Source organism: Ascaphus truei, chromosome 6, assembly GCF_040206685.1.
Source record: "Ascaphus truei isolate aAscTru1 chromosome 6, aAscTru1.hap1, whole genome shotgun sequence".
Taxonomy (NCBI): Eukaryota; Metazoa; Chordata; class Amphibia; order Anura; family Ascaphidae; genus Ascaphus; species Ascaphus truei.
Window position 1 is genome coordinate 41,665,389 of NC_134488.1, and position 20,685 is coordinate 41,686,073.

Sequence of the window (20,685 nt, forward strand, 5' to 3'; positions counted from 1 at the left end):
TAAATTGGGAGGTACAGTAACTGTGCATTGCAAAAGCATGGCTTCCCTGGATCCAGGACTACAACAAGCATGGTTTCCTGCAGCATATAATCATTTATTTTATTCATGAGATTACAGCATTCTGGCAAAATCAGGCTGGAGTATCTACCCAGCAAGAAAACAAAAATTGCAATCCTACTAAATTTTACATTGTAATATTTTTTATTGGTGCAGAATCCATTCCACCTTTTCCAAGCAGCTGCATCTTGCTGTCTGATCTGTGCCAGCCCATGCACTATATCCCCTTTCTCCCTGAGATTGGGCTGATGCTCTCATAGCTGTACAGGAGCAGCGGAGGGATACTGGTACTCCTCCCTTCTCTTGCACCCAGACAAGCAGTGTGGAGTGAGTGGCTGGGGCGCATTGATCTGGTCTGCTTGCTGGGGGTGAGGCTCAGGCTGTCACTCATTCTCTGATCACTGGCTGCACACACAGCTCTCAACAGCTGCAATCCACCCCATATTAAGAATAAATTCCCTGCAACAAAATAATAATATTAATAATAATAACAATACTCACCATCTGCATCAAGAGCCCAGATCCAGCCCTGCACAGAGCTTGGGGACACCCTTCCAAAAGCAAGAAGGGAAAGAATAAAGAATAAGACAAATAAGCCCCTGTGATCATCTCTGGACACATTGTAACAAATAGGAGCAGCAGGAGAAATTCCTTCATCTGCAGACTGGCAATGCTGCAAACTAAGGATCTCGTGTGGACTTTGTGTTTGCTGGGAGCAGCAGGTATTTCATTTCATATTTATTTTTTGTCTGTGCTTTTTGGCATTTTGCTGCTTCTTCCTCCTCTTTGCAATGAGGGATGTGCAGATTCTGCAAGGAACTGGTGCTTTGTTCTATGTGCTTTGCTTTGATGTCTCCCAGTGAATATGTGCATTGCTCTGCATTTGGGGGTTTGATAAGTGATGCTGTTGGAAATAAGACCTATTTGTCTTTTTTTTTTTTGCCATTTCTATTTTTTGTTCCCCCCTCAGTAATGTTATCTGGGGCAGACAGGGGATTAGACTGCATTGTGCCTTTTGTTTTAGCACTGAGATCTCTCTCCCAACACCCATGAAGCCAAAGCTTTTTCTCTGGATGGGGATGGCATTTGTATGATGATTTAACATAGCTGCTTAATTTCATCTCTATAACCAATGCTTTTCACCTCCGTTGGATTTTGGAATATTATACATGTGGGGTTCATTCATTTTTTATTTACTTATTTTTAAATCCAAGTAATTTTGTTTGCTGTTGGAATGGGATTTCCCCTAATATGCATGTTAAATTAATCATTAAAATATGTAGATATTTAAAAAAAAAAAAACTGGATGGGAGGTGTATTTATTTTGCATTTAAATCCTTTTGTGCAAAGGGGCTGATTTGAAATCTTAGGAATGATTAAATCCATTAGCTTTGTTGATGATGGGGGCTTTGCTTCTTTTTGGTTTGTGTCTTATTTTGGGAATTTGCTGTTTTCTTCCTTTTTTTTTTTAAGGGTGGCTTTTAAATCTTGGTCCCCTTTAGTTCCATTCTGCGAAATCAGAGCTCTCCCTGCTGTGATGTGGGTTTCAAATTAAAGATGGGAGATCAGGCTGCAATAAATAGAACATGGGATGTAGTCTGTGGCTTGGTTGACTTAAATTCAGTTGGGTTTTATCTTTGATGTGTTTTTTTTTTATTGCATTCAGCAATATGAAGTTTGTGGTTCTGAGCTTGCAATGGTACCCAGACAAGAAGTGCTTGCACAGAGGAAGGTGATCTGCTTGGAAATGGGTTCTATCTCCCCCTCCCCCCATCTAATACATCAACAGATATTTGTTTGCAAGCAAATGATTGTTGCAGCATGTATTTTATTGTCATTGCATGTCTGGTAGATAGCAAGGCACTGAGAAAATTATAGCAGGTCTTGTTTGTTTGCAATCTAATGGTCATTTTCGTAACTACAGGGTATGAAGACCCTATTGCAACAGAGCAATGGCAGAATATATTTAAGTAGGATGTTTTTTTTTTTAACGATTAAAACCTGTATCAGCTGCTATGCAAATAACAGAAAAGTTGCTTATTTTAAATAATAATCACCCGACTGTTTAAGGTTCAGATCAGTATTATGAGTATTTATTTTTTATTTTTGCAACAGATCATTGCAGTGATGCATCAATAAACATTACATCTTTTGAATGAAATAGATGTGTATTTGTAATACTGTACAATGCAGCATTGAGCAAAGTGAACTGACTTTATTTTCTAACCACATTGCAACAGTGCAGTGTTGTGTCAGCTAGGGCTAGGGCACAAGCAGCAATGGAGGGTTTCATGCACTTGTTTGTTTTCGCTCTTGCATGGAAATACAATGCATATGTATATAGGGTAAAGGAGGATATATTGCAACATTGCAGAGCTGGTTGGGTGCTATTATGTGTCATAGTTGTGTGTGTCAAGCCGACTCCACTAGTACAGTTTTTCCCACCAGTTCCTAATGAATATTATTAGGGGCACTCCATCGTGTTTTGGATTAACCCATTGTGGATTTATACATTTGGATATTCAACTTACAGGACTGGTCACAATTTTAGAGCATCACATCTACCTTGTTCCTTGCAAGATGCCCATGTGACCTATGTCGTTGACCCTTATGAATATAACATGGTGATATATATATATATTGTGACATACCCTGACTGCATTATATGTGCACCCCATGGAAAGTATGTCATTGATTCTGCATAATGTTGCAATTTTTTTTTTTTAAATATCCCCCCAGTGGCAAGATCTGCCCCTCGGATGTGAAATTGCAGGAACGGCTGCATGTGTCCTCCTTGGAGAACGTGTTTGTTTTGCATGAGATGGAGATGTGTTTGTGTTGTGTGGATTTGTTACAGTGCAGTGCTGTGGTTAGTAGGATGCAGTGCAGGCGGGGTGCTCTGGCACTGTTGCATTTCAGTGCAGTGGGGGCTGGGTTACGCCTGCTTCTTATTTCTATCACTATGAGCCTCGGCTTTGGAGCAAGGAAGGGGACGAATTGCAGCAACACAAGTTAAAACGCGTGCCTGCAGTTGCAAGGCGGCTCAACAAAGGACTTTGCTGAACAGATGCAATTTGCAGCATGTCTCTAATGGTATTAGTAAATATATTCTCATTAAATACTCTTAAACTCCGGGTTTAACATTGGAAACCATCTATGAAGTGGCCCCCTGCGTGGCTTTTGTACAATGAGGCTGGGGAATAAATCCATAGCGGAGGGGGGTGGGGGGTGGATACAGGAGCCCTCGGTCTTTCGCTGGTGTATTGTTTTTGCAATGAAGAGTGCGAGCTGGCAGTGCAGCTGGTCGCGCGCTCCCCGAGGGCGGAGGCGGAGCGCGCGCAAGGTCCCAAGAGCTCCGGCCAATCAAGAGCGAGCTCCACGGGCGGGAAACCGTTGGAGACTTTTTTATTCCCAGGGCAGCGTTCCATCCAAACGCCCCCCACCCCCTACCCTCTCCACCCTCTCACATAGTGACTCAGCCCTGTCACATCTCCCTGCTGCCGCCTCCTCATAATAATGAGGAATATTATTAGTATATATATTAGTATTACATGATGAAGCCTAAGTGACAACCCCTCATACTGCTGGATTGCCCCCCACCCCGACACACACGGAGTAGGGGATACACTTAATGTATCCTCAGAATAATGTCGGTTTCACACTATTTGCAATTCTAAAAATAATGGGGGGAAAAAACTGTTATAATATAAAAACAATAAGTTTAAGTGATGATATGCACTAAGTAGAAAATATACTATTGATTATTCTTAATTTTATGGCATTATATAGAGACATATCTTTGTTGATATGATGAAGAGAATTGTTTTTTTTGTGTGTGTTGAAATACAAAACCAATTAAACTCTATGACATTTATATAGTTGTTTAATCTTATATTAATTTGTTGTGTGTGTGTGTGGGGGGGCTATTTAGATAGGTGTGTGTGTGTTTTTAGACACCATATTATATACTCTGTTTATTATATATGTAATTTGTATATGCCACACTGAATAACCTTTACACAAGGAATTAAGTCATCTTAGAAGTAAAAATAACCAATAAATATACGCAGGGCTTCCAAAAGAAAATCTTTTAGAATTGCAATGCCACAACAGCTAGATAAGGAATAAGCCAAATTACACTGTTACTAGTCAGCACAGAGAAGCAGCTGAGACCTCGCTGTATTGCATTAAAATCCCACCTCAAACGAAACAAGGCAAAATTAACAACAACAAAAAAACAATAAAAAGGAGCAAGCCAATGGCCTGAGCACAAAGGATTTCATGTATTGTCTATTATAATAGTTGGGCCTTACAAGGACTCGTCCTTCCATAATAGAACCTTAATTTACCCTTACATTCACACAATCTTTCAGGGCTGATTTATTGACTTGGCAGATGGCTTCTCTTTCTCTCCTCTTGCTCCTGCATTTCAAACCGACTCATCCTCCCCCCCAAAAAACCCAGTGACCTGCATTATGCAACCTTAAATAGGCCATCTGGACATACTAAATCTGACCCCCACAGTCCAGACTGTTATTGTTTTGCTTGAAATAAACGACATGCAGAGACATGTGCAAAGTGTATATTATGAGGCTGCATTCAATAAGTACCTATTGTTTTTTTTTTAAATAATCCATATATTGCAGAACATTTTGCAGTATAGCACTGTTGTTGCATGCATTTTTCAATGCATTGCGTTGAAGGGCGTACAAACTATTTTTGGCTCCCTAATGAGCAGGATCCAATTGGCAACAATCTCTCGGCCATTCCTTGTTCCCTGCGTGTGTTATTTGCCGGGAATATGGCCTTGTTTTCCAGATTTTGCAGATGCCCCGAGCGTTCACTGGCAGTGCAAGAGAAGCCAAAGGATTTTGCCTTGGCTAACGGGAGAAGCAGAAGCCATTGATTTGGGAGGGGGATGGGAAGTCCCCACAGCACCTGCTCTCGCCTGTCTGCAGAAAGCTGTTAAAAAAAACACATCACACTGACCTAGCCGGTCTCCCTGGGGGGTTTCTTTAAAAAAAGAAAAACAAGCCTTTGTTTTAATCCACAATCACAGCATTTTTATCTCACTGTGTATGTTTTGATCATGTCGCTTTGTTTTGCGCTTATGATTTTAACTTCTCCATCATTTGTCAAAAAAATTCTCTTGGTGGTATGTTTCTGTCGGAGGTTTTACCTTTCAAGGAAATACATTTATCAATTTGCATAAACAAAACCTTTTGGAACTTGATTTTGCCTTCCTCCTGGCTGTTTGCTAATATTATTATTGGGGGTTGGCACTTTCACTGGGGTTTAACACCCTTTTCCCCGCCCCCCCACCCCCCAAAAAGTTCTTCTGCTGGAACTTCATTACTGTAGTTTTGGATCGGTAAATAAACACAAAATGTGTGTTTTTTTTGTTTTTAAATCTTTTGTGCACAAGTTAGCGAGCTTCCCGGTCACGAACCCCAAAGTTTGCCCAGTTTATTGCAAAGATAATAATAGGAAAATTCGATCTTTTGTCAAGACAATATCTGAGAGACAGATTCAACACGAGAACGTGGTTCCTGATAGCTTGTGCTTCGGTGTGAAAATATTAATATTAACCTCAGGCCGCGCCCACAAACATGCATTGACGCGACGTCGCCCAAAAACATGCATTGCCGCCGCCGCGTGTGCTTATAGTGCCGGCGACGCGACGTCGCCCAAAAACATGCATTGCCGCCGCCGCGTGTGCTTATAGTGCGTGCGGCGACAATGCGACGGAGCGACGTCGCAGTCGCGAAAACTGGTAGCCGGCAAAATTTGATTTTTCAAGGGCTGCCGACTCACTCATGTGACAGCCCTTGAACCAATCAAATGTCAGGAAACCCGCGCCGCCGCAATATAACTTTTGCCTGTGGCGACGGGTGACGTCACCCGTCGTGTCGCCGTCACTATAGGCGCGGCCTAATGCTTTCTGAGAGGGCGATTGCTTTACATCAGGGGAGGCCAACTCCAGTCCTCAAGGGCTACCAACAGGTCAGGTTTTCAGGATATCCCTGCTTCGACTGAGCCACTGAGTGAGCCACCTGTGCTGAAGCTGGGACTGATTGAGCCACCTGTGCTGAAGCTGCGATTGATTGAGCTACCTGTGCTGAAGCTGGCATATCCTGAAAACCTGACCTGTTGGTAGCCCTTGAGGACGAGATGCTCCTCCACCCTTTACATTAACCGTGCTGACACATGGAACCTGTTGGTAGAATAGCTTTGAAATGACCAGAACATCCGCCCAGTTGCCCCTCTTCTTCCTGGTCAGAACCGATGACTTTTCCCTTGGCTTGCTCTCTTGCACAGCCCCCCCCCCCCCCCCCATATGAGCCTGGCTTTGAACACCAAGGAAAGGAAGAAATGCTGCATTTTCTTTTGTTGACGTGGGAGAGGTCTGGTGTACTGTGCAAACCGATTGGATTTTGCGCGGCAAATAAATCAGGGCGGGGAGCAGTGTGTACAGCGGAGGGCGCAGTAAACTCACTTGGGGGCGAGTGTCAAATTCTGCACAACTGCGTCCTGCTGTTTTATGGATGGCAGATAAAAAAGGGTTTAGCATTAGTGCCTATCTGCCTTTTCAGTGCTGTGCTACCATACTGCCTCCTTTGCTGCAGCTGTTCATTAGCAAAATTGCCTTTTGATGTCAGCCGGAGAGCCAAATGGCGGCTTGAACTGTTCCCTTATTACGGTGTGCTGGAATTGTCCTTTTGCACGGGTGACTCTCAGAATACAATACATTCATGGTGGTAGAGAGGCTGTGGAGTTAGATGTCTCCTCGCTTTACACCGGGGGGTCTCAAACTCAGTCCTCAAGGGCCTCCAACAGGCCAGGTTTTATGGATATCCCTGCTTCAGCACAGGGGGCTCAATCAGTGGCTCAGTCATTTGACACCGCGTTGTCATAGAGACGCGTGACTGGAGCCAGGTAAGTACGTTTACAGAGGCCTAGCGCTTTAAGCGTGGGACCTCTGTAAACACCGCGCCCTCCCAGAAAAGTCTTGCGCCGCCCCTCAGTTTGCGCAGTGCTGGGTTAACTCAATCCCATATACCAAGCACGGACCCTTCTTACTTGCTGAAGTGTTTATATGGGGCAAAAACATACAAATAAAAGGGGGGGGGGAAGTACTGAGGGAACATGAGAGCAAATGGAGGGGAAGGGGAGCTCTGAGGGAAGTGGGATAAATGCAGGATATAAGGATAGGTAAAAACCAGTAACTTAACCAGGATGGCGGCTGGTACTAAGAGACAGCATGCTGGTCTGGGCTGATGGGAAATTAACGGGGACAATACCCCCTGGCAAGGGGAGGGGGCGCAGTCCATCCTGGTAAAAAGGCAGGGGGGGGGGTTGCCAAGGCAACTGGCTGAAGCCAATAAACCCGCAAGGGATCAGCAACATTGTTGCAGCAGCAGCAGCAGCCACAGCAGCAGCAGCCACAGCAGCCAGGCTGGGGAGCGCTGGCAGCCTGAAGGCAGAGAAACACACAGTGCTGTTCCAGCCAGCCGGAGCGGCTACCGGCGCCCCCTACGGGAGGTAAGTATCTCTGGGAGCAGGGGGTCCCCGGAGCTGAGGTTAGTGGGGTTCAGCCCTGGAGACCCCCTGCTTCAGTCCTGTGTAAAAATGGAAATGAAAACAGCCGCTTGGTTTGCTGCTTTAAGGGAAAGGAAAATACACCAAAAAGGGTTTTTTTGTGTGTAAAATGTGTGTTGTAAAATGTAACTTTGGTCGCGGTTTTATGTGTAAAAGCAACACGGAAATAAATGGGGGAATATTTTTTTTATTCCAACAGCATTTTGCTTTACGGCGGCGGGGATGTCATGTGACAGACGCGCTGTTATTGCACCAGGTCACACGTTACCATAAAGCAGGTGCTGCTGTGCAGAGGGGGGCAGGCACAAAGCCAGGCTGTGACTGTAACAATGTCAGTAATAAAGCGATGTTATTGTTTTTTTTGTTTTGTTTAAATCATTTTATTTACATTTAGTATAAATATTTGGTTGCAAGAAATGACAAAAAGTCAGCGGCAAGTAAGAGGCGAAAGAACAACGTATATAAACAGTCATTTTTGTGTTTACAAGTCCGTGCTAAACATTAAATTTGAATTACTATTGATGGAAATTATTCTTAATAACATTATAGAGCCCTGTTGAAAAAAACAGGTAGCCAATGTAAAGAAAAGAGCGTTTTCAGCTATTTTCCTTACTTAAATTGCACTTTTTATTTTTGGAGCTGAGACTTTTTTTCCTCTCTCTGGTTTATTTCATTCATTCCCCCCTCTCGTTCTCTACCCTTCCCCCTCTCGTTCTCTACCCTTCCCCCTCTCGTTCTCTACCCTTCCCCCTCTCGTTCTCTACCCTTCCCCCTCTCGTTCTCTGCCCTTCCTCCTCTCGTTCTCTACCCTTCCCCCTCTCGTTCTCTACCCTTCCCCATCTCGTTCTCTACCCTTCCCCCTCTCGTTCTCTACCCTTCCCCCTCTCGTTCTCTACCCTTCCCCCCTCTTATTCTCTACCCTTCCCCCCTCTTGTTCTCTACCCTTCCCCCCTCTTGTTCTCTACCATTCCCCCCTCTCGTTGTCTACCCTTCCCCCCTCTCGTTCTCTACCCTTCCCCCCTCTCGTTCTCTACCCTTCCCCAGTATTCACAAAACTTCCTTAATGTCTTATATTTAATGCGGGCCATAGGTTAGAAACTTTATGCCTAGTTTTCTGAGACTTCACCTATAACCGCTGCTCAAAGTACCAGCTGCTGTGCGAGGGGGAGGGGGCATTACTTTGCTACATTGATTGCGTGTTTAAAATGCCTCTCTAAGTGTTGATTTAAAAAAGACCATTTGCGCCTTTTCATGGGATTGGGCCCATATTAAATACAGAACAGGACTGGTTTAAAGGGGCAATCCAAGCGTTTTTTTTTTTTTTATTATTTTTGAACACAGGAGCAGAGGGTCCCTGCGCTGAACGCCATTACTTTCAGCTGCGGAGACCCCCCTACTTCTGGTGATACATCCGAAGGGGGTGCCGGTAGTGAAGTTTAAATATCTTGGTCACGCGGACCAACAGGGAAGCCGGGCGTGATGATGTCACGGCTTCCTATTGGCCATTCCGTGATCTCTGCTAGTCGAGCGGAGTGGCTACTGGCGCCCCCTATGGAGGAAAGTATCTCGGAAAGCAGGGGGACCCCGGAGCTGAAATTAATGGGGTTCAGCTTCGGAGACCCCCTGCTTCAACTCTATGTTAAAAACAAATATGCCCCAAAACTTGGCTTGGATTGCCTCTTTAAGCAACAGATATATATATATATATATATATATATATATATATATATATATATATATATATATATATATATATATATATATATATATATATATATATATATATATACCATAATACTGAGTTAAGTTATGGTGAGTAAAAAAAGTGACAAAAACCCTCCACAGGAAAGCAAATATGCAAATACAACTGTATGCTCATCTGCATGTCTTAGGCAGGTCTGCAACCCCACCTTTCCCCATTATCACCCAGCATACAGCACTTCCGCTGCAGCAAGGGATTCTGGGAAATGACATGCAAATGAGCACACAGTGTCACTTTTTGCCTCAAAAACCATTTTGACACGGTTCCCTATAGGCTTAAGCTTGCTGCATGGTCACAGCTTTGAGCACAGCCAGGGTTAAGGTGCATACCCAGAAAACCACCCACAGACAGCTGTTTCGACCTTGATGGGTCTCATCAGTGTGGGGTTGATTTTAACTGGATATGCATAAGAGGCTATGGGATAGGCTAAACCATAATACTGAGTTAAGTTATGGTGAGTAAAAAAAGTGACAAAAACCCTCCACAGGAAAGCAAATATGCAAATACAACTGTATGCTCATCTGCATGTCTTGCCTATAACCATGCATCTGCATGGTTGCCTATAGGGAACCATGTCAAAATGGTTTTTGAGGCAAAAAGTGACACTGTGTGCTCATTTGCATGTCATTTCCCAGAATCCCTTGCTGCAGTGGAAGTGCTGTATGCTGGGTGATAATGGGGAAAGGCGGGATTGCAGACCTGCCTAAGACATGCATATGAGCATACAGTTGTATTTGCATATATATATATATGTGTGTGTGTGTGTGTATATATATATATATATATATAATGTGTGTGTGGCCTTTATATATATGAGAGTGGCCTATGGGTGGTGAGAGCCGTGGGGAGCGCTCTCGGGGATGGTCAGTTGGGGGAGCGGTCTATGTGAGGGGAGAGCCGCAGAGAGCGAGGGGGGGTGGTGTGTGTGTTTGTTTTGGGCCGTCACTCTGCCTCAGGCCAATGAGAGGTGTGCGGGGGCGGGCGGCCCAAGGGACCAATGAGATTTCCCCTAGGGACACAGGCCATGCAGACAAACATACAGTGCTTTCACAAATATATAGTACAAATATATAGTAGATATATAATATAATATATATACAGCCTTGAGGAAGGTCGCTCTCTGCAGACCGAAACGTTTACTGGGCTTCAATCTGGTAATATCATACACATAAATGTATATGTATATGTGTATATATATGTATATGTGTATATATATATATATATATACTAGCTGAGAGACCCGGCGTTGCCCGTGAGTTAAATTTCCTGCTCCCTCCTCTCCCCCCTATTTGTGTGCTCCCCCTCTCCCACCCCCCAGAGGGAAGGAGGGACAGTGGACAGGAGGGGGGGGGGGACAGTGGACAGGAGGGAGGGGGGACAGGAGGGAGGGGGGGGCAGTGGACATGAGGGGGGGGGGGACAGTGGACAGGAGGGGGGGGGGGACAGAAGACAGGAGGGGGGGGGACAGTGGGAGGTGAGGTGAGTGAGCGCTGGGGAGTGAGGTTATAAGGGGCTGGTAGCCATGAATGTTTATTATAGACAGAGGGTGGCCCTCACCCCACACAAAGCATGTCCGCCCACTCTGTCTGACATTGACACACCGACTGGCTATGTCTGGATTCTGACTGACCCCGCAGCGCGGGTAAATCCTGTAGCCTCTCTGATAGAGGGAGCAACCGTCACGCGCCAAGGGCGGGAGGGGGGAGGGGGGCAGGGGGTGAGCGCCCGGACAGTGACGGGTCTTTGGGCGGGAAAACACGCACCTGACAGGAGCTGGGCGGGAACAGACCGCCTCAGTATTGGCAACGCCGCCATCTTGTGTGACCTTACGCGAGTGCCCAGCAGAGGGGGTGAGCGCGCGGACAGTGGCGGGTCTTTGGGCGGGAAAACACGCACCTGACAGGAGCCGGGCGGGAACAGACCGCCTCAGTATTGGCAACGACGCCATAGCCTGAGGAAAGAGAGAGCGACATCTGGTGGGAGCAGCTGCAGGAGGAAGAGGGTCCTTCCGGAGGCTGGCTGGCCACTGCCTGTCCCCCCGCCGGGAGGGAGGTGTGTGTGTGTGTGTGTGTGTGTGTGTGTACACAGGGGTGAGAGTGTGAGATGAACTTAGCAAGGACTCTGCAGGGCTTCTTTGGGGGTATGCTGTCAGTGCAAGTGTGTGACAGTGAAGTAGGTGTGTGTCAGTGATGTCAGTGTAAGTTTTGGCCAATGACAGTCGTGTGGGCGGTGTGTGTCACAGTGGGGCGTACCTCTTGGGCAATGACAGTCGGGGTGGCCACGGACCAATCACATTCACCGCAGCTAGTACCAACCTTTGATTTTATATATTAAGATGTTGGGTCACAAATCAGTGTATCTTCATTTAATTTCCAAGCCGGAAAATGGCGTAGTCCAGTTAGTGTAAGACTACAAAGCCAGTATAACCAGCCTCACACTGATTAAGACCCAAAAGGATGAAATAGATGTCTGTGAGTAGGGTTACTGGCTCTGCACTTCTTTAACCCAGGCTGTGCTGGAAAGCTGTGTAATACGGCAGGCATAAACCTATAGGGATCACATGTTAAAATGGACATGAAGCGAAAAGGTGACACTGTATATTTGCATATCATTTCCCAGAATCCCTTGCTGCAGTGGAACCAGGGTGTGCTAAGAGATAATGGGGAAGGGCAGAATTACAGACCTGAGACGTGACTGTGCTCACAAGTGATATTTTTATTTGCTGTAAGACTACCGAAATCATCATTAAGTGGCTTTTTGTGGATTTCACATGGTAACAAGCAAAATAAACATGTCACCGATGATTTCAGTAATAGCGGAGCGGAGATAAAGAATTTATGGCCATTCTTGGAGAGGGTCTGTGGTTGTGAATACATAATGACAGTGTGTGGCAAAGCTGGCGAGTGCCCTTCCTGTGGGCTGGAACAATAGATCATTATGATGGTTAACCAAATATGCAACGTTCCAGAGCAGGAATAAATAGCTTTTTTGGGCTGGGCCGACAGATTTCCCGGGCCCAGGACTAGAGTCCCCCCACCCCGTGTCGGCGTTCTTGCGAGCCCCCTCCTCTATTTCCCTCCCTCTTCCTATCTATTTCTCTCCCCCCATCTCACTCTTACCCTCTCCTCCTCACTCACTTTCTCTTCCCCTTAAACCTTTCTCTTCCTTATGCCCCTCTCTTCTCTCCCCCCCCCATCAATTACCCCCCTGTCACTCATTCCCGCTCCCTCAATGGTCCTTACTCACACATCCCCCCCAGCCACACACAGACACAATCCCCACCCCCACAATAATTACCCCCTCCACAAAATACAAAAACCCTTAACCCCCGCTCACAAACCCCCCCCCCCATACAACGCTTCCCCCCCTCCCCCCAAATCCCACCAAATACATACAGAACACACCACGGGGATAGTCTCAGGCTTCTGGTGCTGCGGCTCTCCCCGGTGCTGTGGGCCTCCAGCCGAGCCTCTCTCCCTCACTGTCCCGGGCCGGGCCTCTCTCCCTCACTGTCCCGGGCCGGGCCTCTCTCCCTCACTGTCCCGGGCCTCTCTCCCTCACTGTCCCGGGCCGGGCCTCTCTCCCTCACTGTCCCGGGCCGGGCCTCTCTCCCTCACTGTCCCGGGCCGGGCCTCTCTCCCTCACTGTCCCGGGCCGGGCCTCTGTCCCTAACTGTCCCGGGCCTCTCTCCCTCACTGTCCCGGGCCTCCCTCTCTCCCTCACGGCCCCGGGCCTCTCTCTCTCCCTGACTGTCTCGGGCCTCTCTCTCTCCCTGACTGTCTCGGGCCTCTCTCTCTCCCTAACTGTCCCAGGCCGGGCCTCTCTCCCTAACTGTCCCGGGAATCTCTCCCTAACTGTCCTGGGCCGGGCCTCTCTCCATAACTATCCCGGGCCTCTCTCCCTAACTGTCCTGGGCCTCTCTCTCTCCCTAACTGTCCCGGGCCGGGCCTCTCTCCCTAACTATCCCGGGCCTCTCTCCCTAACTGTCCCGGGCCGGGCCTCTCTCCCTAACTGTCCCGGGCCGGGCCTCTCTCCCTAACTGTCCCGGGCCTCTCTCCCTAACTGTCCCGGGCCTCTCTCCCTAACTGTCCCGGGCCGGACCTCTCTCCCTCCCTGTCCCGGGCCTCTCTCCCTCACTGTCCCGGGCCTCTCTCCCTCCCTGTCCCGGGCCGGGCCTCTCTCTCACTCACTGTCCCAGGCCTCTCTCCCTAACTGTCCCGGGCCTCTCTCCCTCCCTGTCCCGGGCCTCTCTCTCTCACTCACTGTCCCAAGCCTCTCTCCTTAACTGTCCCGGGCCTCTCTCCCTCCCTGTCCCGGGCCTCTCTCTCTCACTCACTGTCCCAGGCCTCTCTCCCTAACTGTCCCGGGCCTCTCTCCCTCCCTGTCCCGGGCCTCTCTCTCTCACTCACTGTCCCAGGCCTCTCTCCCTAACTGTCCCGGGTCGGGCCTCTCTCTCTCCCTCACTGTCTCGGGCCGGGCCTCTCTCCCTAACTGTCCCGGGCCTCTCTCCCTAACTGTCCCGGGCCTCTCTCCCTAACTGTCCCGGGCCTCTCTCCCTCACTGTCCTGGGCCTCTCTCTCTCCCTCACTGTCTCGGGCCTCTCTCTCTCCCTCACTGTCTCGGGCCTCTCTCTCTCCCTCACTGTCCCGGGCCTCTCTCTCTCTCGCTGTCTTGCGTGGGACAGTGAGGGGGGACAGTAAGGGGGGACAGTGAAGGGGGACAGTGAGGGGGGACAGTGAGGGGGGACAGGGAGGGGGGACAGGGAGGTGGGGCAGTGAGGGGGGACAGTGAGGGAGGCCCGCAGCTGGGAAGAGCTAGGGCCTGGTGACCAGACAAAGCAGAGGACCATGTGAGCGTAGCAGGAGCGGCACTACAGGACAGCCGGGGAGGAGCCCACCCCCAGCTCTCTTCCGACTTCTGGTTTCTGCCGGCGCGACAACGCAGCTCCTCCCCGGCTGTCCTACAGTGCCGCTCCTGCTCCGCTCACATAGTCCTCTGCTCCCACCGGCACCAGCTGCGGGACGTCGTCGTCCTCTTCTCCCCGCCATTCTCCACCGGGAGGATCGAGGGAGCAAAGCAGGATGGAAATACCCGGCACTGGGTTCCAGCGCCCTGGGCCGGTCCCGGGTAATTTCCGGGTAGTTTAAATATGGCTGGGTACAGGGTAATTTCCCGGTCCATCACTAGTGCGCCGGAAGCTGGGCCCAGTCTCCTGGCGCGCACCGATGTCAGAGAGGGACCCGGCGAGCACCGGGGGTGTCGGACAGAGTGAGGGAGAGACAGGCCCGGGCCCAACTTCCAACGCCGACCTTCCGGGCCCCACACAGCCACCAGGACAGGGAGCAGCTCTCCTCCCGCCAGTCAGCGGCCCTGCTGGGCAGTGATCGGCTGGAGTTACTACAGGGCCTCCTAGGACTAAAATGGACCCGCCGCTAAGATATGTTTAAGAAGTTCCATCTTGGACAGACAGATGGGAATGTGGGGGGCGGACAACTCCAGTCCTCAAGGGCCACCAACAGGTCAGGTTTTCAAGATCTCCCTGCTTCAGCACAAAATTGAGCCACCTGTGCAGAAGCAGGGATATCCTGAACACCTGACCTGTTGGGGGATTTTGAGGACTGGAGTTGGCCGCCCGGCTGTTATAGAGGGGGTGGGCATTTCCCCCCCCCGATCACGCTCTGATTTACTTACATTCAGAACAAATATTAGGAAGTGTGTTTTTTTTTTACTGGAAGTAGTAGATGCCTGGAACAGACTCTCTGGCAGAAGTGGTGGGGGCAAATATAGCTCAAATAGTCCAAGAATGCGTGGCATAGACACAAGAAGAAACGGTGGGGTAGATCCTCAGGGGTCCGTTAAATTCACGATAATACCGACCAGGGACGCCAACAGAAATCGTTGGCCCAGGACAAAGAAATTATGGAGAACCCCCTCACGCCCCCCCAGGTATGAGCAGCAGGGGGGAAGGGGGATATGAGGAGGTAATGAACCTGGGGGGGAGGGTATAAGGAGGTCCTGGGGCGTAGGTAAGGGGGTATTTGGCCCTGGGAGGGGGAAGGTAAGGGGTTATTGGGCCTGGTGAAGGGGGTTTAAGGGGTATTGGGCCTGTGCAGGGGGGATATAAAGGGTACTGGGCCTGCGGAAGGGGGTTTGAGGGTGTACTGGGCCTGTGCAGGGGATATAAAGGGGTACTGGGCCTTTGCAGGGTGTACATAAGGGGGTACTGGGCCTGGGGAGGGGGGTTTGAGGGGGTACTGGGCCTGTGCAATGGGGTATAAGGGGATATGGTGCCTTATGGCATATAGTATTGTATTGTATATCTTTATTTATATAGCGCAAAAGTGTACTCAGCGCTTCACAAAGAATACAGTACAGGGAATTATAATACTACAATAAGCACAGCAAAATCAGACAATAGGAAAGGAAATCCTTGCCCCGAAGAGCTTACAATCTAAGAGTAGCAACTCTTAGCCATATACAGCCTTGGGTACAAATATAGATTTTATACAACCAGTTCCAGCTACTTTCAGGTCTTTAAACGATCAAAGATGTTCCAGGCTGGCTGACGTTTTTATTTTAACATCTTTATACAAAAGAGGCCAAAATGACATCAGGACTTATTCAACCCCAGTCCCGCTGCTCGCCCTGTACCATTTCTAATGTACTGTCACAGTGACTCATGTTTGGCCGCCTGGGACATTTGTTCCTGGCTGTTTCGTCGCAACCACATGGCTGCTAGTGCTTCACGGCGACTCACACCGCCGCCGGAAGCTGCTGCCGCTAAGGTAAGTGCCTAACCCTAAAACCCCCTACCCTCAGCCTTTACCCTAACACAACCTAACTTAAACTCTTACCTAAAATCTCCTACCCTAAGCCCTTACTCTAACGCCCCCTACCCTAAGCCCTTACCCTATACCCCCTACCCTACCATAAGCCCTTACCCTAAAACCCTTACCCCAAGCCCTTACCCTAAGCCTAACATCCCCTACCCTAAGCCCTTAGCCCTTACCCTAAACCTCCTACCCTAAGCCCTTACCCTAAAACCCTTACCCTAAAACTCCTACCCTAAGCTATTACCCTAAACCCTCCTACCCTAAGCCTTTACCCTAAATCCCCCTACCCTAAGGCCTTACCCTAAACCGCCCTACCCTAAGGCCTTACCCTAAAACACCCCCTACCCTAAGCACTAAACCCCCTTAAATGAAACCCCTACCCTAAACAGTAATAAAACTTACCTTAGAAGCGTCCGGCGGTGGGGATTACAGCGGCGTATCGGCTGTGGCGGCGCCGGGGTGAGTCGTGGCGAGGAGACCACTGTGACCCGAATGTCACATTCCACGTTTCCAAAATGAATACATAAATAAATCCTGATTTAAACAATGCTCTTCGGCCCGGGGCAGAGATATAATACCACCCTAAAGAAAGTCACCGGGGTATTGCAACTGAGTGATGATCAAATATAGGTCACGTGTAACACAAACGGTAACTCCTCATTTGGGCAGAACAAACGGAAATTGGGTTAGAATTGCTGCAATTTGTTCCAGCACCTTTTGAACACCACATTTGTTTAAAGCTGCAGTTCAAGCAATATCCTACATGTGTGTTTTTTAATAAATCAGTTCTGTACTATGAGAAAATACATGTAGCATTTACATTTTTTTTAAAATATATGTTTTAAAGACATTTTTAATGTTTCTAATGTAGGAAGCATTTCCAAAGTGACAGCACCTTCCCCTTCAGACAGGCTCTGGCTCTTGAGCCCCGCCCTCTCTCTAGCAGTGAACCAATTGTATCTACTAACTGCCTAGTCAATCATATTCCAGGAACTACATTGCCCAGAATGCTTTGCAAGAACTGAATTAAATAACCCGGAGCAAGTGATCGATTACAGGAGAACGGATCGATCTGCAGCTTCGCTAATCACTTGTCAGTGCGCAGATTGTATTGATGCACATATTGAATGGGAAAAAAATATATATTTAAAAAAAACAAAAACAGTAGCTTGAACTGCAATGAAATGGGAGCCCAGCAAAGAGTACCCACTACCCCTGCACAACCTTACAAAAGCCTTTAAGCAGTGAGGAGCTCTTTTGTGATGCAAGAAGGAGAAAAATAATGTTAATAGGTTCTTGTGTGTTTGTCATGTAAATGGAGGTCAGTGGCCCTTTCTTGAAGCTTTATTTCATTGTAACACTGAAGCCTCCCTGCACTCGCAAGCCTTTGCAGATTGCATGCATTTTGTTTAAATTGTTACTTTGCTGCATTTTATATCTTTAATTTCTAAAAGTCTTCCACTGCAACAAACAAACAAAAAAAAAAAGACTTCACCCGTTGCATTTGTTCTCATATTTAAATTAACAAGTTATTCACAATATGTGTTTCTTTATTTATATAGCGCTATTAATGTACATAGCGCTTCACAGTAGTAATACACGTGACCATCATATAAATAACAAATAATACAAATAACAGATCATGGGAATAAGCGCTTCAGACATAAAAGTAACATTTTGGAAGAGGAGTCTCTGCTCCGAAGAGCTTACAATCTAATTAGATCTGGCCCAGTACAGAATTGGATTAAAATGTAATTTTTTACCCCCTACCATTAAGTTTATACTCAGATTTGAAATCAGCAGTTAATTTTAGGAGCTTACGTCAGCAATGCGCAAACTGGGGGGCGCGGACCGTTCCAGAGGCCCCGTGATCTTCTTCCAGGCATTGCCGGGGGATCGCGCGAGGCCTCGGCAACAAGGAAACTTACCTTGTTTCAGACGCGTCTCCATGGGCCGCAGGGTCATGTGACGTGACACGACCCCGGAGCGTCATTTGGCGCAAGTGGAAGGTAGGAGAGGGGACGCGAGACCAGGGGAAGGCTTGGCAGGGGGGCGCAGCTTAAAAAGTTTGCGCTCCCATGCGTTACGTATTCCCTAAGTATTACTATATCCCTGTGACCCCTTTGATATTTATTTAATTAGATCTCTTTTTCAATGCCTCAAGACACACTTGCCAAGGCGGAGATATTCCTTGTTTCTGTGTCCCACTAGCTTCCCTAAAACCCTGGCTAATCTTTTCCGTCCCCCTATTATTGAGCAGACTCCAAGAACTCAGAAGGAGAGAGTTGGTACAAGGGGCAAGGTTGAGAAATCTCCACTCCCGTTATTGAAACGGTGGTCATTCATCTACATCTGTGGTTTCCAAGCTCCAGACCTCGCGAACCCCCAACAGGCCAGGTACTAATAATATCCCGGCTTCTGCACCGGTGGCTGAGTTATTTGGACTGAACCACCTGTGCAGTAGGAGGGACATTCTGAATACATGGCCTGTTGGGGTTTCATGAGGACTGGCAACCACTGATTTTAGCATAACGAGGTCTCCTGTGGCTGGTTTATGTGGGGAGAAGCAACAGAACAGAAGTAACTGTGTGAAGATTGCAACCCACCTCTAATATTCGTGCACAAAGAATAGGGGGCACCTACGGAGAGCGAGACGGGGACATGAGGGGGAGAGAAGTGACACGTGGGGAGAAAGAGAAATGAGATAGAGGAAGAGAGAGACCCAGAGAAAGGGGTCACCCTGTGTGCCCAAATAAGATGTGTTATTAGCAGCCATTGATAATGTAGACCATACCTGTGTGCAGCTCTGCATTCTATACCATGATCCTGTCACTAAGACAAGGATAGCCAGTATTGAACCCCGATGAATTCTCCACTCAAGCGCCCGTTCTTCTCTTGTCCAGATCAAACAATGCGGCCTTGCACAGGTGTATGACTGGGACATAAAATGTCAAGCCCTCTTGCACTAGCCAAAATGAAATTGTACTTGCCAAATTAAAACCATTGGTTTTTGCAGTCAACCGCTCTCTGGGGACGGCCAACCATTGTCTTGGTTAAGGAAACAAATCCCCCCCTCCCTCCCCCAGGTTTCACCTTCTATCCCAGGGGTGGCCAACTTTAGTCACCTATCCCAAGGGCCACCAACAGGTCAGATTTCAGGGTATCCCTGCTTCAGCACAGGTGACTTAATCAGTGGCACAGTCAAAGACTGAAGCAGGGATAGCCTGAAAACGTTACCTGTTGGTGGCCCTTGAGGACTGGAGTTGGCCTCCCCTGTTCTGTCCCCCTGCGAAGTTACTAATTCATTCTTCTTTCTCCCCAAAGCCTTTATCTTGATTTTACCTCCACTCTCCAAATATGTTGTTTTCCGTTTTTCTTGCTTCTGCTCTCTCTACGCCTTCCGTGTCTTTTCCTCTTAACATCCTTCTCTCGCTCCCACCCGAGAACCAGTCGCGAACCTTCACACTTACTGGCCACCGCAGGCGAGTAAGAATTCCGTTCCCCGTGAACGTTATCCAATTTCCGGCTGGGTTATGGAATGGAAACACAATGCTGTAATGGTGAAGGTCCCTGTCTTTTTCTGTGTCAAACATAAGCTTGTTACCCAAGTATCTTAACCTTTCACGAGGACCTTTGGCCGGAGAGATCTATGGCGGGTCAGATCTGCTGGTGCTAAGAAAGGGAGAAATATATCACAGACCTATGAGTATAATTTCTCATCATTTGAATAATCTAAACCAGGGGTCCCCAACCTTTTTGTGCCCAAGTACACACTTGAGTGTTCAGGAGAGAGTGGTGGGCACCAACCAATGCCCGAATGCATGGACAATACACTTACCTTGGGGGGAGGACCGATCCCGCTCACAGATGCGGAAGCTGAGCCCGACTTCGGCGCAGACCAGCACGCAGCCACTGTGGTCACGGGCACCCACGCTTGGCGGGCGCCAGGGTTTGGGGGCAATGATCTAAACCCTTCTATTAACCCTTCCCAAATCACAAGAAGAGATGATGAATTCACGCTAAATGATATAAGAGGAAAATTCCTTGTTTTTCTTCTTTTTCTTGGGCGTACGTTTATTTTTGTTTGTTCCCCCCCCCCCAAAAAAAAAAGAATTATACGTGGTTACATTACAGATAAAACATAAAATCAATCCTATGAAGTCAAATACATTGTCAAAGTGAATTTGACTGCTTTAGAAGATTGCCTAAATATAAATAATTAGTGCTGTAAGCTTTGGCAGGGCGGCAGAGACATTTCATAGCTACTTCTCTATATGTAAACAAGAGCATTTCTCATTCCCAGTCAAATCTCAAAAAAAAATGTTGACTCCGTATTTTTCCCCGGACAAATACATCAGCAATCTGTTTCCTAGTGCTCCGTGTCCTTTGTGCATTTATGGGTTCTCACATTGTTGATCTCCAGTTCAAGGTCAG

At 47.9% G+C, this 20,685-nt stretch overlaps 1 protein-coding gene across 7 annotated transcripts in view; it reads left to right on the forward strand.

The window, feature by feature from the left end:
• Positions 1–391: 391 nt before the first annotated feature.
• NCAM1 (neural cell adhesion molecule 1) overlaps positions 392–20,685 on the forward strand; it is a 215,364-nt gene continuing 195,070 nt past the window's right edge. Inside the window, exon 1 of one of the 7 annotated variants that reach the window (XM_075604028.1) lies at positions 392–779. In XM_075604028.1, coding sequence (XP_075460143.1) covers positions 728–779 — 52 coding nt within the window. In that variant the 5' untranslated portion in view covers positions 392–727. The remainder of the gene's footprint in view (positions 780–20,685) is intronic. The other 6 variants (XM_075604029.1, XM_075604032.1, XM_075604034.1 and 3 more) reach the window with 6 other exon arrangements.